The sequence below is a fragment of the Typopeltis vanoorti genome, chromosome 5 (genome assembly GCF_054136105.1).
Source record: "Typopeltis vanoorti isolate ZY-2024b chromosome 5, IOZ_Tvanoo_1.0, whole genome shotgun sequence".
Lineage (NCBI taxonomy): Eukaryota > Metazoa > Arthropoda > Arachnida > Uropygi > Thelyphonidae > Typopeltis > Typopeltis vanoorti.
Genome location: NC_143553.1, coordinates 72,725,891 through 72,743,240, shown reverse-complemented (window position 1 = coordinate 72,743,240; position 17,350 = coordinate 72,725,891). Strand labels below are relative to the sequence as shown.

Genomic DNA, 17,350 nt, shown 5'->3' with positions numbered 1-17,350 from the left:
ATACACCATAGCAAGTTCAAATTCAAAAGACTATTCATGGAATCAGCCTCAGTCCTAAGAAACTCTCCAAACCTCAACAAATTTGGTTGCATGAGACTGCCCCAAATTTGGGAGGCTTACATCAGTAGACCTTCAGCCCAACGGCCAAGAATACCTACATAGCCCGCTAGGGGGCACCATCAGGACTTTTAGGAGAACAATAGCTTTCTCACTTCATTCTCAGTTACTGTGTTGTAGTGCCTATGTGCACGTACCTTTTTTGTAAGTTCCTTTGAAGATGGCAATGTGATATTGCCGAAATATCGGAAATATTTATTAAAGTATAATTTAATATATATTCTTATGTACATTGTCAATTCTTTAAGTTATTTAGTAATGCAGAACTAACGTATAAGCTTGTCTACAAGAATGATCAACAGATAGCTTAAACAAATCAGGTTCTAAATATTTGAGCCGGTTTGCATGGTTTGAGATTGCCCGTATTTATTCTTCCTTCTTTTGGTTAATTTGTAGGATGGCTCCTTAGTGGTCAGTGATCTGAATGGATGTGAAAAATTTTATACCATTTGTTCCTACATCTTGAACTATTCTTTTTGAGTCTGTTAGAATAAAGTCTATTTCATTTCTTATATCTCCATTTGGGGGTGTCCCAAGCCCGCTTTTTTCCTGTTCTTTCATGAACCATTACATTACTAAAATCAAACATGTATGAACTATTAGGTCTACAGATGGTTGACTAAATTGATTTCTGGTCTCTGGAATGTGGAATATGAGGACAAATTGAGAGAATGCAAATTACAGAGCCTAGTGAATAGAAGGAAGAGGAGAGACATGATCAAGATGCATAAATTGGTAAGGGATAATTACCAGATTAGTGTGAATGAGATTTTTCGTAGACTATCTGGAGATGGGGAGAATGAGAGACCATCCCTGGCAGATGTATAAGGTGGATGTGAGCAAGGGTGTGAGTAGATTCTTTGCATGGAGAGTGGTGAGTGATTGGAATGCATTGCCCAAGAGTGTGGTAAGTGCAGGGACAGTGAATGCATTTAAGTCAATATATGATGTGTTGTGCATGTGAGAATGGAACCTCTCGCAATGAGTATCTTGACTCCATGTAACTTGTCTAGATAATGATGATAATAATGTTTAAATATGGTGCATAGCTGATATTTATTAAAAACTAAATAACTTTTTTGTATCTGCCTTGAATGTATTGGAAGGTAACAGTTTTGCTGTAGGAGCATTTAGCATTTTTTCCATAATATGGGAATTATAGCCATTTTCTAAAAAAGTGTGAAGCAAGTAAGTGAGTTTAGTGGTAAGAGCATTGTCACTGGAGCAGATAGCTCTGACTCTGTGAGTTTGTGTTTTTAGGATACCACATTGTTGAACTGTATGATGGTGTGAAAGTTTGTGCAAATATCTCCCTGTATGTGTGGGTGTTCTGTAAACAGAAAAAAAATAATGAACTTCATTATCAACTATCGTTATGCCAAGTTGGGTCCAGCAGACCATGCCTTGGCTACCCTTTCACACAGGATCAAATGGAAGAAAACAAAAGTGCTACATAGAAGTCAGAATCAGCAGCAGCCTTAAAAGATACTCCAAACACCAAGTGTAGCTGTATCAATTTACCAAAAATCTTGGGGACTGTCATTTTAAGATCAAATTAATACTTGTTCTCTCTCTCTCTCTCTCTCTCTCTCTCTCTCTCTCTCTCTCTCTCTCTCTCTCTCTCTCTCTCTTTATCAAACAATAATTAGGACTATTTCCTTGTGTTGTCCATTATATTATTAAACTAGTCCCACTATCATACCATATTTGTTGTTGTTTTGTGTACTGTGACAAACTGTTCTCGTGCTCTGAAGATGTGGAATATAATACCAGCAAAATATCAACTAATAAGTTTATAAATATGATTTTTTTATTATTATTATTTTGTGTTGTAAATCAATATCATTAAATAAACTAGCATGTACTATCAATACAAGCCTTTCTGGTCATTTGAGAATTTCTCCCAGATGGTTAAATCAATTCATATATTTTGTCTATTCTTGGAGATTTCTTGTTCCTGAGCGAATATAGTTAAGTTCTTGACTTGACAGTAGCTCTGCAGAATCAGCATCTTTAATAGTAGTTATATAATTTTGAGTTGTAGAGCTAACATTTTTATTCAGCAAATCATGGAATTATTCTCTCCATTTGTTTTTTACTTTTTCTTTGTTTGTTAACATTTCCTTGTCCATCTCTCCATATATCTAGCTCTGGCCTATATTTTCCTTGAATCTGCTTAATTGTATTATAAGCTTATCTAAAATTGCTCTTGTTTTTCATTTCTTCTGCTATTGTACATATCATTTCGTTAAGGATTTGTCTTTTCTTCCTTCAACAGATTTTTACTGATCTCTTAATCCTGATAACCATGCTGGCACTTTAGTTATTTATCTCTGAAGGTTGATTGCCTACAGTGTATTTATCTAAACAGCGAGAGACTTCATTGTTCGTAATTCAAACTGGCTTCTTTTTCTAACTTGACCAAGCAAAGTTTAAAGAGAAGCCAAATTATTTGCTGTTAGTAATGATTTGATGCAAATTGTTCGCTTATCTAACAAAATACCAGATAATACTCATTATTTTCTTAACACGCTGAACCTTTTCTTAACAGCTTTTCCTTCAAATACATTAGCAAAGAAATTAATCCAAACAAGCCAAATATTTTTCAAGTTTTTGGTTTGGTTTTTGTTTCAGTTCACAATAATTTTGGTTTTGGTTTTAGTTCACTATTTTGGTTGAGTGCTGCATGTTTTAACTGCCTCTGTGATGTTTATTAATCGTGTTGTTGTGCATTTTTAATAGTACAAACAAGTTGACATTCATATTGTTTTATATATTTTGTGTTGCTGTAAAATGGGTACATCTCCAAGAAAGCATTCAAAAATATGTACTCTTTCTCATGAATCAAAGACAAATTGCCAATAAGTGCAGTGTTGGTTTGGGTATTGTTAATGGGATTTTAATCAGGTTTAGGGAGACAGATACCTTTCCTCCTGACAGAAAAGTAAAATGTAGGTGAAAAAGGAAAACTAAAGAGGCTCTAGTGGTCAAAAGTGTATAAAGAGTGGACTGTTGAGACGTGGAAGGAGATAACATTTTCAGATGTGAGTAGTTAATACTGGAGAAAAGAACGGTCCCACAGATCCAGAAAGAAAAAGAACTCATCTTCCAACAGGCTCTTGCTCCATGCCACACTTCAAAAAAAGTGAAAGAGTTCCTCAAAAATCACAACATCCAATTGCTTCAGTGGACAGGTAACTCTCCTGACATTAACTCAATAGAAAATTTGTGGGCCATAGTAAAAAAAAAAAAGATTTGGAAAATTAAATTGTGATACAAAGGATAACCTAATACAATCTATTATAAAAGTATGGTTTCGAGATGCATAAGAAAAATGTGTTCTATGTTGGTCGAGTCCATGCCTAAGCGAATTAATGAACTTAATTATTTAGGATAGATATAGATAAGAATAAAGGAGATTATTAGGTAAAGTTGAAGTTTAATTTTTGTGCTTATTTTCTTTCATAATTAAAATTTATTTTTAAAATGTTTATTCGGATTAATTTGTTTGCTACTGTATACTGTCGATATTAGCTCTCATCTTGGCAAACCTTACCATAACCTTCTCCAAGTTTCTTTCCTCCATTTTGACCTCCTTCCAGCCAAAATTACCATTTTTCGATTCTAAAAAAAATGGTAATTTTGTCCAGCAATTCAAAGAATCGCTTTAAAACTTTATGACTGGAAAGCCATCTAATTTCTGTATAATAAGGTACATCACTATATTCACTTTCTATATCTTTATAGAAAGTTACTAAATTTACAATGATTAAGCCCATGTGTACGAATATAATTTACAATTTTACAGACATTTTTTAGGATATGTCCAATATTTAAAACTTTGGAGCATAGTATTTGCTGATGAATAATGCAATGAAAATGTTGAAAATTATTATTACATTGTTCTTTGCATTTTTCTTTTAAATTTGTAACAACTCCTTTAACAATACCAATCATTGCAGGAATACCATCAGTTGCAAGACAAATTAGCTTTTTTATCGGTAAATTGTATTCATTCAAAACTTCTATAAGGGCATCAAAAATATCAACTCCAATGGTTGTATCGTGCATAGAAATAATTTCTAGAAGTTCTTCACTTACTTTTAAGTTTATCACATCAACAAATAAAAACAGCCAGCTGTGAGAGATCTCATACATCTGTACTTTCATCAGTTACAAGGGAATAGGTCTTAAATGTTGGAATTATTGATTTTAGTTGATTCTTTAAGTTTCCGGCTATATCATCAATTCTGCTAGCAATGGTATTTCGAGATAAGCTTATATTTTTAAATTTCTTTAATTGATCAGGACACAACACTTCAACTGCTTTAATAATACATTCGCGAAAAATTCCCCTTCAGTGAATGGTTTCGACTTGCTTACAATTAAATGGGATAACAAATAACTGGTTTTTACCGTAGCTCTATTATTTTCAATTGGTTTGTAAATACACTTTGTTCATTTGGAAGTATCAACTTATATTGTATTATAACAAAAATATTGTAACTCCCATTTTTTTTTTGAAAACTACAATGTTCTTCAATTAATCGTTTTTTACTCATACTGGTTGAAGGTTTCGACATTATGTTTATAAATTCTTTATTAATTATAAAGAAAACACTACACTTACGACTTGAAAATTGCTAACAGCTAGCCTCTGAATGTGTGGTCAGCAGATGTAGCTGCATACGTAGACTTGCTCGTTAAAATTCGATATTTATGCAGTGGTGTAACAAGATTTTTTGAAATGACAAATAGAACATTATTTTCTTTAGAAATTGCAGAATAGTTTGGCGTTAAAATAATCTTAAGTGGAAATGTTAATTTTTTAAACATGTTTATTTAATTCTCTGTTGTCAAAAGTTAAATAACCATATTGGTTACAAAGTATTGGCAGGCCTCATGCGGGCTGTGTGTTTGACATGCCTGGTCTATATGTACAAAGGGGGGGGGACTGTAAAGTTCTGATAAACACCTCAATTCCTTTATGGTGATAATTACCAGTTTTCAGCACGCACACACCCTCAAAATTGGTTGCTTCTCTCCCAGCTTCACCCTTGTATATTGGAATTATCTTTCTCTTCTTCCACCCATTAGGAGTTTTATTCATGTTGAGACTTGAGTTGAATAACCAAGTCAGAGGTACTGTTAATTCTTTTGCATATTTTTTCAGCACTCTTGCTAATATCCAATTCAATCTATTCGCATTTCTGTGTATGAACCATGCTCTTGCATCTACCTCTGTCTTTTCATCTAGTTCCACCTCATCATCCTTGTTTGGATGTATGCCTTACTAAAGTGATCGCTTAACAACTCTGTTATTTCTAAAGTATCTGATACTCTCCTGACATCTGCATTCATTAACTTTATTTTTCCAAGATCATTTTTACTTGCCACATAATCGTAGAATTCTCTCAGATTTCCGTTGTAACACTGATTTTCATAGTTTGATTCGCTTCTTCACCATGAGGATCTATGACCTGGTTATAGCCTTTCTCATGGTATTCGATCCACAACATTTTTTTTTATGCATCTTTTTTATGCAGCTATAGCTTTCTTCAGACTACCTTTGACCACTTACCATACACTGCTGATTTTTCTACTGTGTACTTTTTCATGCCAAGACAAGACACTTCATTGTGCGGTCTTCTCCATTTCTGTAATCATATGCCTCAGAGTTCCACATTTATCATTTCTTATTTAAAGCTGTCGCACAATTTGCCACCTCCCAAATTAAAACTGCATCGTAGTTGGAGACAAAACAGCTATTTCATTTATATTCTGATTTGCAGATGTTATCACTAGATTCAATATTCTTTTAATCCTTTCCAATGCATGTTGCTTTAGGTAGTTATCTCTCAATAACTGTATAAATTCATGCTCCATGCTTTCTCCTCTCTCTCCAGTCTATATTCTTATAATCGAAATCATTCATAATGATGATATTACTTGTATCCATAAGGTTTGTCTATGCAATTCACAACTTCAGATCAACTAGCCTGTAGCAGCATCCAAGTGTATGTATTTGTCATCCTCTTAACTTTACCTCCACAAACACCATCAAATGCTTTATCTATTATTTGTACTACCATCATCTTAGAGATTTCTACTCTAGTTGGATTTACTTCCTCTGCAGTTATTAGCAGTAACCCCCCCCCCCCTCACCACCTTTCTATCCTGCCTGTCCTTCCTTTGATTACACTGTAACCATCACATTATGTTCCTTTAAGGATATCCTCTTTGTAGCATTTTCAAGGCTATACTGGTGTGAAAACAAATGCATCAAGTTACATGAAAAACATACACTTTAGTAACTGCTTGGCCATTACATTTGATAATTCATGTTTGATGGCGTGCATGCGTTCGAATGCTTCAGTCAGAATCCGGTACATGACCACATGTTGTGTAGTTTTTCGCATATTGTAGTTCTGTTAAACTGAGAGAATTAATGAGATTTTTCCATATGTCTTTAAGAATAGCACCTTGATTTCTATTTAAATTATTGCCTGTGCGTAGCACCCAGCTGCTTCTTTGAAAGTTCTGTGTCTGTAGTCATTCTCGATGTAAGGCATAGAACTGTTTTTCCAATCTATAACGTGATTTGATGTTGAGAAATGATGAGCTAAACCAGATGTGATGAAACATGGAATTTCATTTTGTGGATACTGAATTAATGTATGGAATGATAACTGTGGACACATATTGGGACACCGTAACACGTTGTTGGAGGTTGTCTTTAAATAGCAATTTGTTTGAAATGTTAGAAGGGTATCCATTCAGAGATAGAGTGTTAGCTATTAGTGACAGTTCTCTCTGTACATCTGCTTCTTTCGAAATAGATCCTAAGGCTCTATTACGGAGCATATGAATGATGCTGTGTTTTTTTGTGATCTATGATGGTTAGACGAATAATGTAGATATCTACCTGTATCTGTAGGTTTCTTGTAAATGGACGAGTGATGAGAGTTTGGTCCACCTTTTACCACGAGTTACCTCAGTCCTAAAGATACTTCAGGCACAAACTTTATTTGCTTACACTTGGATAAAGGATTAAACTAAATTTATTATAGTCTAACCAAGTGGAAAAAAAACAACTTCCAACATCTTTCTCTAAATCCAGAGTAATTTAATAATAAGGTGAGACATGTTTTGGCAACTCGTATAGGTAAATATGACTTCTCCATTGCTTCCACCTTGGTATCACCGCCTCTGGGTCTGGCTCCCACTGACGAGACCTCAATAAAGGTAGAAACCAGTCTGGGTAGTGGCCCTTCCCTTAATGCATAGCATTATACATGGCCTCAAGGAGATGTGCTTTGCATTATGGGAGATACTAAGACAAGGAGGGATAGAGCTTGGTCCACCTTTACCACGAGTTGCCTCAGTCCTGAAGATACTTCAGACACAAACTTTGTTTGCTTACACTTGGATAAAGGATTAAACTAAATTTATTATAGTCTAACCAAGTGGGGAAAAAACTTCCAAAATATATATATATATATATATATATTTTTTTTTTTTTGTAATTTTTTATTTATTTTTATATAGTCTGGAAACCCTACCCTAGGGACAAACATGAAACTTTTTCAAGTGTGAGACCACAGAGTGGTGGTCTCACACCAGGTGATGAATTTCATCTCCCGCCTGAAGACATTCACAAACATCCATGTCCATGGCATGATTCAAACTTGTGGGTTGGAGAGTGGGTACTCTAACCACTTGGCTAACCAGGCCAGCAACTGATTAATATCTGGAGTTTTTCTGTAATTTGGCCTGCATTATGTGGATGAGCCTTGTTTATTTGATTGCTTACCCCAAATGGCTCAGCTTGTCACACAGTACTTCAATAAATAGTACAATATGTATTATTGTCATACCCCTCCTTTCCCCTTTACTAATAATGTTCAATAATTGATCTATATGAATTCCAGAAAAATGTGCACATCACTTGTCCTGCTGAATTTTGTGATTTGAATATTTTCTTGATAAGGGATGTTGTATTTGGAGTCTCTAGACTCCATTTATTCTTGAACTTGTAGTTCAGCTCGAACCACATTTCATCACCCATGAAATTGCATCTTCTGATGATGTCAACCTAACAATATCAGTTCCAAAGGTGGTTATAAATAGTTCAGTTTATTAGAATGTTGACATCTTTCAGTTCCACTTTAAAGATTCATAAGTTAATTTATTGTGTGAATAATAATAATAATTATTATTATTATTGCATGGGCACCTCCATTGAGTCCTAAGACTCATTGTCGGAGACCCCAACTATCAACACAGTATTTATTGTACCTCTCCTCCTTGAAATCATTAACAGACAAAGCACTCACAAATGATTCAGCCAACCTATTCTATATGTTAACTACTCTCCAAGCATAAAATCTAATCCTCACACCTTGCTAACCACACCCTTAACCAACTTCCAGGGACAATTTCTTGTTCTTCTTCCAGCAAATGCTGAAACATTTCCTGTGTATCAGTCCTATAAAATCCTTTAAGTAACTTAAATGTTTCTATCATATTCCCACTTTTTTGCCTGTCAACCAACTTTTGTAATCCACAAACCCTCAAATCTGTCCTTATTAGAAGAGTATTCACAAACCACTCACCAACTTAGTCACTCTTCACCACTTCCTCATCCCCAAGAAACCCAAATGATCATACCTGCAAACAGTAATCCATATGTGGTCATATCGATACTATATGAAGAGGAATAATAACTCCCTTTTTTTCAGTAACCCAGTAATCTTGTGATCTGCCTTAGTGACTTTAGCAATATGGCTTCTAAATTTCTTGTCACTAGGTTTTCATGATGGCAAGGATATGTTGGAAAAGGTCCAGAAAAGATTCACAAAGGCTGTCATTGGTTTTTGGAATGTGGAGTTTGAGGACAGATTGAGAGAATGTGAATTGCAAAGTTTCATGAATTGGAGGAAGATGGGTGGGAGGGGGTATGATTGAGACATTATTATTATCCCAAGATCCCCATGGAGTCAAATCTAGGATTATAAGCTTGTCAGGGATTGTTATCAGGTTGACATGGAAAAGATTTTTTCATAGAATGAGAGAGGGGTGTAGAACAAGAGGCCATCACTGGAAACTGTATAAAGAGGGTGTGAGAAGAAGGTTCTTTGCAGGGAGAGTGGTTGGTGAGTGGAATGCATTGCCTGAGTGTGTTGTGAATGTGAACACATTGAAACATTTTAAGGCACTGTTGGATGAGCATTATGTGCAATACTGTGTACCTCCTGCAGTGTATCTCAGACTCCATGGAGGTCAGATGTTAATAATAATTAGAAACCTGGCAATTGTCAGAGGCATTGGTGAAGGGGATTTGGATAACCATGTATAACTAAACATTATGATGAACTGGCTGTTCAGCTTATAACAAGGTGCTGCAAGATGAGGGTGGCCAAGATGTCACTGAAAATTTTCTTCATTTTTACAAGGACTTATTTGTAAACCATAGTGTAGTCTGCAATAAGCATCACTGCTCCACCACTGGGAGGACAGCACAGTAGTGGAGCAGTGATACTTACAAACATCTGTTTGTAAATTGAAATGCAAAATTATATGTCATCCAAATGAAAAAAATGATTAAAATTGAGAATAAATATGAAAAATCAGTGCTAAAAGATTCTCCTGGCCATGCTGAAAAATTGTTTTGTGAGTTAGTGCCCTATGCCTCTAGAGTTCAGAAATTATTATTATTATTATTACTGTTGTTATTATCAGACCTCCATGGATTCAAGAGACTCATCTTGAATCCATGAAAATGTTGACCTTTAAAAAAAAAATGATAGAGGGAGTATTTTCCCTTTCCAGGACATGGAAAGAGTAAATGATTTTATTGTTATTACTCTTATTATGTGGCATCTCCAGAAAGTCCAAGGACTTATCATTTGAGGGCACTCTAACTCTACTTTGCTAAATACATCTTACCCTCTCCACTACTAATTAATTTTCCTACTATGACACTACTATCACCAACAACAGTATTTTTTTTTTTTGTCTGTAAAGTGTGTGTGTGTCTGTTCTGAAAGCCGATTTGTCTGTACACAAGATGAAAAACCCGAGTTTCTGGATGAAAATACCCTGCTACTTCCATATGAGATCAGCTAACTCTCCTTCAATTGAAAACACCCATATAAGGATTCCCCTCATCACGATGATAATCGAACCTAGGTCTTTTCCAATCACAGGGCTCAATGTTCTGCTGTTTTTCCAGTTACGCTACGGAGGCACCTACCAGGTTTTAAATCGGTAAAATAAAATTAGCATGTTTGCTATGTGGTGCCTATTAGTTTTCCACTTTATGAAAGGTCTTTCTTGTAATAAAAATATTAATTGAATAGTAAAAACTTTTGATTATGATTTTTACATAATTTGCTTTAAGAATAGAAAAGGATTGCTATTTTTATGTTTAGGAATAAAATTGAGTAGATTATTTTTGATATAAATCTTATGTTTGAGTGAAAAATCTGAATAACTTATTAAAGATTACCCTCTCACTCTTTTAAGTCATCAGCTCAGTACTTTAAAATATTTAATAAATGGCATTAATAGTGTAGCACTGGTTAAACAGTGCTACACTATTAAAAATTTTTTATAAATGTCTTGCTTTCTTTTTGAATTTCAGGGCCCTCCAGCCATGGTGCCACAAGATGTTAGAGTGTTTTTTAGAGAAGCCAAACCACCGCAGGATGAACTCATTCCTTATATAACAATATTACTACTTCATGGAGCAGCATTTTCATCAAAAACATGGTTGGATTTGAATACAATAAGTCTTCTTGCAGCTATGGGATATCATACAGTTGCAGTTGATATACCAGGTGCTCCTCCTATTTGCTTTTTAGCCTATCTTTATAGTTATTAAAACTCACCATTGAGATAAAAGCTAGATTTAGATAACATTGGGAAATTGACTGAAGAATTGAAGCGGGTATCACCACCAGGTAATGAGTATGATATGGAATCGCTTGATTGGTATCGTGGACCTTGTTTATCTGTGCGATTTCCAAGCTGGCATGTTGTAGCTGTTGATCATATATGCATCAGATAGCAATCATGTTTTTTCTTTATGGTCAGAGCATCAACACTCATCTGACCAACCCTCCTCCTTTATCCAGGCTTGGGATTGGCTTGAGACCGGTAAGGATTCCATGGTGGCTTTTTGCTTTGCTTCCTGGCAAGTCAGAATTTACTTACAGCAGATTATTCAGCGCCGTAAAGGGCTTGCGTTCATCATTAGCTCCCGAAACATTAATGGTTGACTTCAAGAAAGCAATGCCAATGCTTTTTCTTACATATTTACATCAACAACTATGATGGTTTGTTTATTTTATATGGCACAAAAAAATCTTTATTGCAAAATTGTTGCCGTTTGTTTGAAGTTATGCTATCAAACAGATGCTGAATTCAACATGAAAATTAAATGCTTCACAGCATTGGCATTTTTTCCAGTGAGCGATGTTACTGATGGATTTGTTGAGTTGACAATCCTCAGCAAAAAGTTAATTATTTACACAGCATCTGTTTTAATTTGCACAATTATTAAATGATTTCCTTATGTTATGTATCACTGACATTCACCTTAATAAAGATTTTCCTTTTTTAATGAATTTATAATAACCTTTATCATCCATTGATTACTTACAGAAATTAATGCAAAAATATTTTATGGCAAAAATGTCTTACGCCATAAATGTTTATGGCAAAAATGTTTGTGGTGAATTTTCCTAGAATCATGACAAGGATATTAATCTCACTTTTTCACCACTTCATCCCTAAAAAATATGACTTGCTTGCTATATCCTTTGAGTGAATGAAAGAGAGAAATCATTATAGACTCACTCTTGAAGATATACCTAAAATGTTCCCACTACATGAAAATCCTCTTATTAAAAAATAATGGAATGTGCACCATAGAAGATCAGAGATATGTCTCCAGATCCTTTATTAGATAGTCCATCAACAGATAGTATTGGATACCTTTTCTTCCCCTCAGGAAGGTAAAACAGTTAGTATACCAAGTGCCCTAGAGGGTGTGCAATTTGATAGCATCTTGGATATTTTTCGAAGAAGAGGAAATGATGGATACTGACTATCCACAAAAAGAAAAAATCCAAGACTGATGAAAACAAAATCACTCGCCAGAGGAAGTCAGATAATACCGTAAAAAAGAAATAATGGAAACATTCTTCTTACAATGGAATTGTCATGGATTCCAGCAAAAACTGGATGCCATCAACTCTCTTGCAGAAATATAATCCTATATGCTTTTGCTTGCAGGAAGCATACCTAAAGCCAAGTGATGATCTGATTCTCCATAATGTCACCATTATTTGTAAGGACAGGACAGAGGATGGACCTGTCCACAGAGAAGTTACCATCCTTTGTAGGCAACTATACTCCCTTCTAATAAATCCATATTAACACCAATGTAGAAGCAGTTGCTATAAGACTCAGGCAGAAAGGGAAATATAATAACAGTATGCTGCATCTACCTCCCTCCTGCCTCATTATCTGAGCCTCGATAATGTTTTATTACAGATACCAGTCTTCTTACTTTTAATGGGGATTTTAAGTGGTCATAACACGCTCTATGGGTACAGGCCAGACAAACATTAGACAAAGAGTTGTTGAGCATATGCTTGACAATAACAATCTCTCCCTCTTAAACACAAGCAGCAACACCTTCCATATGACTACCCGAACATTCACTGCAATCTGCTTGCTCTCTCTCTTTTCCCACTGTTTAAGTGGGAAACTGATGACAACCTACTAGGGAGCGATCACTTTCTTGTAATATCCACTTTTCTTGATAGGCACCCACATACTACATCACGGATATCACAGTGGAAAATTGAGCCAGCTGACTGGTCCACCTTTTCTTCCTTAGTAGATTTTGATTCTGCAACAGTCAGTTTGTCTTCTATCAGTGATGCAGTGAAAGCAGAATATATTATAGCATTATTTTATATATATATATATATATATATATATATATATTATTACACACACACACACACACACACACACACACACACACACACCATCTTCACTAAAAATTGTGTCGAAGTAGCTGAAATGTTTTACTTCTATAGGTTCTCCATTCATAATGCGGTTGATATTTTCAATGCTTCTGCCTGTTTTCATTGGCTTTGTCTTGATATGTACGAAGTATAGTATGGTATGAAGTCATCTATTATTGGTGACTTCATACCATATCTATTACAACAGTTATTCAATTTAGTCAGGGAATCTTGCAGACTTGTAGCAGATTTATTTAGAAGTATAACATCATCTGCATAAAGCAAAGAGCTGATATGAACATCTGCAATTTTGATGTGATCCATATAGATAATGAATAACAGAGGGGATAATGTACATCCTTGTCTAACACCAGATATAACATTAAACCATCTTCCTATACTTTCTTCAGTTCTAACTGCTGACTTACAACTCAAATAAAGACTAAGTATTGCTTGATATAATGCCCCACTGATACAATTGTAGTGTTTTGAATAGCTTCTCTCTTGGCACCTTGTCATATGCCTTTACCAGATCTACAAAACTTAAATACAGATCTCTGTTATATTACGATGATTTCTCAACAATTTGTCATAAGTGAAAATCTGATCCTGACAGCCTCTATTTGGCCTGAATCCAGCTTGTTCTTCACCAAGCTTCTCTTCCACAATCCTTCTCAACCATTTCTCAAGTATACTTACGTATATCTTACCAGGAACACTCAGTAGAGAAATACCTCTGTAATTCTCACATTCAATTTTATTTTCCTTTTTATATGTGGGTATTATGAGAGCGCTACTCCAATCATCTAGGATTCGTCCCTCTGTCCAGACCTTCTGAACTATGCAGTGCAGCCACTGTAAGACTTTTATACCTCCATGCTTGAGCATTTCTGGTCGAATATCATCTACTCCTGCTGCCTTTCTGCATCTCATGCCTTTGATGGTTTTTTCTACTTCAAGAATGGATATGTATTCCTGATTGCATGCCTGTGGAGTATTTTTTACCACTGTGCTATCACTGCTTGTTTTATTTAGCAATTTTTCGAAGTAATTACTCCATATTTCAAAGATATCTTTTTCTCCAGTTTTCACCTCATCTTTATCATCTCTAATTTCTTTTATAGCATTCTTTCCTCCATTTCTGAGCTACTTCAACAACTTCCAGAATATCTTGCCACCTTGATATTTATTTTCTTTGTTCTTACCAAAGTCTTCCCATAAATTATTTAAATTAAGGAGATATTTAATTCCACATTATTTCAAAGCCGAATAAGAAACTCTAAGATAGAAATCAATGAGTTTTATGCTGAATATAGCAAGCTATAAAAGTTCAGCGAGTCCAAGCGTAAGCAAATACCTGGGTAGTACAATACTGGTAGTAAACCGGTATTGCAACTCATAGTAAAGGTGGATAAAGCTAGGATCACTATTCTTAGTATTAACCCTAATGATGATTTCCTAATGTAAAACTCATCCCCTAGGAGATGTATGTTATTTTATATTAAGGGAGATAGGTCACTGCCCAGACCAGTTTCAACCTTTATTGAGGTCTCATCAGTGAGTAGGTACACCGATAAATACCAAGATTGTAGTGATAATAGCTTTAATACTTTACCGTACGAGTTGTTAAAGAGGTGCACAAATAAATTAATGAAATAAAGAGATTACTGAGCACAGTAATCCACATTTGGATTACTGTGCTCAGGTCTGGTCACCTGGATTCCTTGGAGATGAGGAGGCTGTGGAGAGGGTTCAGAGAAGAGTGACCAAGTTGGTGAGTGATATAAAAAATGCTCCCTACATTGATAGATTGAGAGCTTGTGGATTGCAGAGATTGGTTGATAGGCGAAGAAGAGGGGATATGATAGAAACATTCAAATTACTAAAAGGTTTTTATAGGATTGATGCAGGGGAAATGTTTCAGCTGTGTGATAGTGATGGAAGAACAAGAGGTCATCTCTGGAAATTAAAGAAGAGTGTGGTTAACAAAGGTGTCAGAACAAGGTTTTTTGCCTGGAGGGTGGTGAATGAGTGGAATTCATTGCCTGACTTTGTTGTGAGCTCTTCATCTGTAAATGAATTCAAGAAGAGATATGACAGATATTGTTTTGCTAGCTTGGGTCTCCCGCGATGAGTCTACTGACTCCATGGAGATACCCGTAATAATAATAATAATAAAAATAATAATAATAATAAAGAGCCAAAAGGCTTCACTTTGGCAATGTAAAATTTATTTAAATTAAGGGGATATTTAATCCCACATTATTTCAAAGCCGAATAAGAAACTCTAAGATATAAATCAAAGAGTTTCATGCCGAATATAGCAAGCTGTAAAAGTTCGGCGAGTCCAAGTGTAAGCAAAATACCTGGATAGTACAATACTGGGCAACTCATAGTAAATTTAAATAATTTTTACATCGCCAAAGTGAAGCCTTTTGGCTCTTTATTTCATTAATTTATTGTGCACCTCTTTAACAACTCGTATGGTAAAGTATTAAAGTTATTATCAGTACAATCTTGGTATTTATTGGTCTACCTGCTCACTGATGAGATCTCAATAAAGGTTGAAATCAGTTTGGGTAGTGACCTATCTCCCTTAATATAAAACAACATGCATCTCCTAGGGGATGAGTTTTTCATTAGGGTTAATGCTAAGAATAGTGATCCTAGCTATATCCACCTTTACTATGAGTTACCAGGTATTGTACTACCCAGGTATTTGCTTATGCTTGGACTCGCTGAACTTTTATAGCTTGCTATATTCAGCATGAAACTCTTTGATTTCTATCTTAGAGTTTCTTATTCTTTGAAATAATGTGGGATTAAATATCCCCTTAATTTAAATAATTTTTACATTGCTGAAGTGAAGCCTTTTGGCTCTTTATTTCATTAATTTATTTGTTTTCCCATGACTTTTGTTTAGCTAGTTTTACACAGCGTTTAGCTTTCTTATATTTGTCACTGCATTCTCTAAGAGCACATGATGACTTATTTGTCAGGAACTTTTGATATGCTTTCTTCTTTTCCTTCACTGCCTCTTTAACTTCCTGTGTCTACCATGGGACATAACCTCACCACATGACTTTCTGGCTGAATCAGTGTTTTCTTTAGAGCTTGCCATTGTCCAAGGTTTGGTTCCTGTTCTCAAAGTCTTTCATTTTTTTCTTGAATAATGTTTGTGTATTTTAGTCTATAGTTCACATCTGAGAGCTGCTCAACTTTTATTCGCTTTAAAACTTTCTTACATGCTCTTCTTTTCAGTATGAAATTCAATTTTATCCTGCTCAAGACTAAATGGTGATCACTTCCAATTTCAAATTCTCTGTACACTCTAGTGTCCTGCACCAGAGAGAACACATCACTATAAATAATAGCATTGTCAATGAGACTTTTCTTATTCGTTGCCTCTTCTCTCCATGTGAATTTGTGCACACTTTTATGTTGGAACATGATGTTAGTAATAACCAGTCAATGTCCTGAGCAGAAATCTAACAGGTATTTACCATTATTGTTAGCTTTGCTCTTTTCTCCAAATTTTCCCAAAACATTTTTGTATATCTGACAATCATTTCCTGCTCTGCTATTTAGATGCCCAACAAGGACCAACTTTTCATTTTTCATTGTGTCAGTTGCTTTCTCTAAAGCAGTGTTTCTCAACCAGGGTTCCACAAGACATTGCTGGGGGTTCCGCTAGAAATAATAACGAATAGCAGTTGCAAATAAATGAACTTAAACTGTGGAATAAAATAATAAACATTCTCTGAAAGGAATAAATGCGAGTTTGCATTAGTTGTATTAACTCCCACTAGGATGTGAGGTAATGCTGTCTGTGATCCACTTATCATACGGCAACTGGAGCTAGTTCTAGCGCTAGCTAGTCATTTATGAGTAAGTGCAATCAAGAAATGCGAGAAGCGCAGTTGGTCTCTTATCAATCCTATGTGTTTTTTAGCGTGTAGGTGTGTATTCACTCATTAATATAAAAAAAAAAAGTTTGTATTCATCTCAGCTAAACTCCACTTTACGGTGATCATAATTTATGGGAAGGTTACTCATTTATTTCAGGTTGCAGTTGACATTTTGAGCAATATTATACTTTTTCTATTATATTTTTATTAATTTACTGAATATTATATTACTAACATAACTGGAGCTAGTTCTAGCGCTAGCTAGTGTCATTTATGAGTCAG

At 35.1% G+C, this 17,350-nt stretch overlaps 1 protein-coding gene across 1 annotated transcript in view; it reads left to right on the top strand.

Moving 5' to 3' along the window:
• The window catches only part of LOC150106525 (putative protein-lysine deacylase ABHD14B), a 65,665-nt gene that overhangs the window by 32,340 nt on the left and 15,975 nt on the right, over positions 1-17,350 (top strand). Inside the window, exon 3 of the mRNA XM_090393172.1 lies at positions 10,763-10,958. Within this exon, the coding sequence (XP_090249298.1) occupies positions 10,763-10,958 (196 nt within the window). The remainder of the gene's footprint in view (positions 1-10,762; positions 10,959-17,350) is intronic.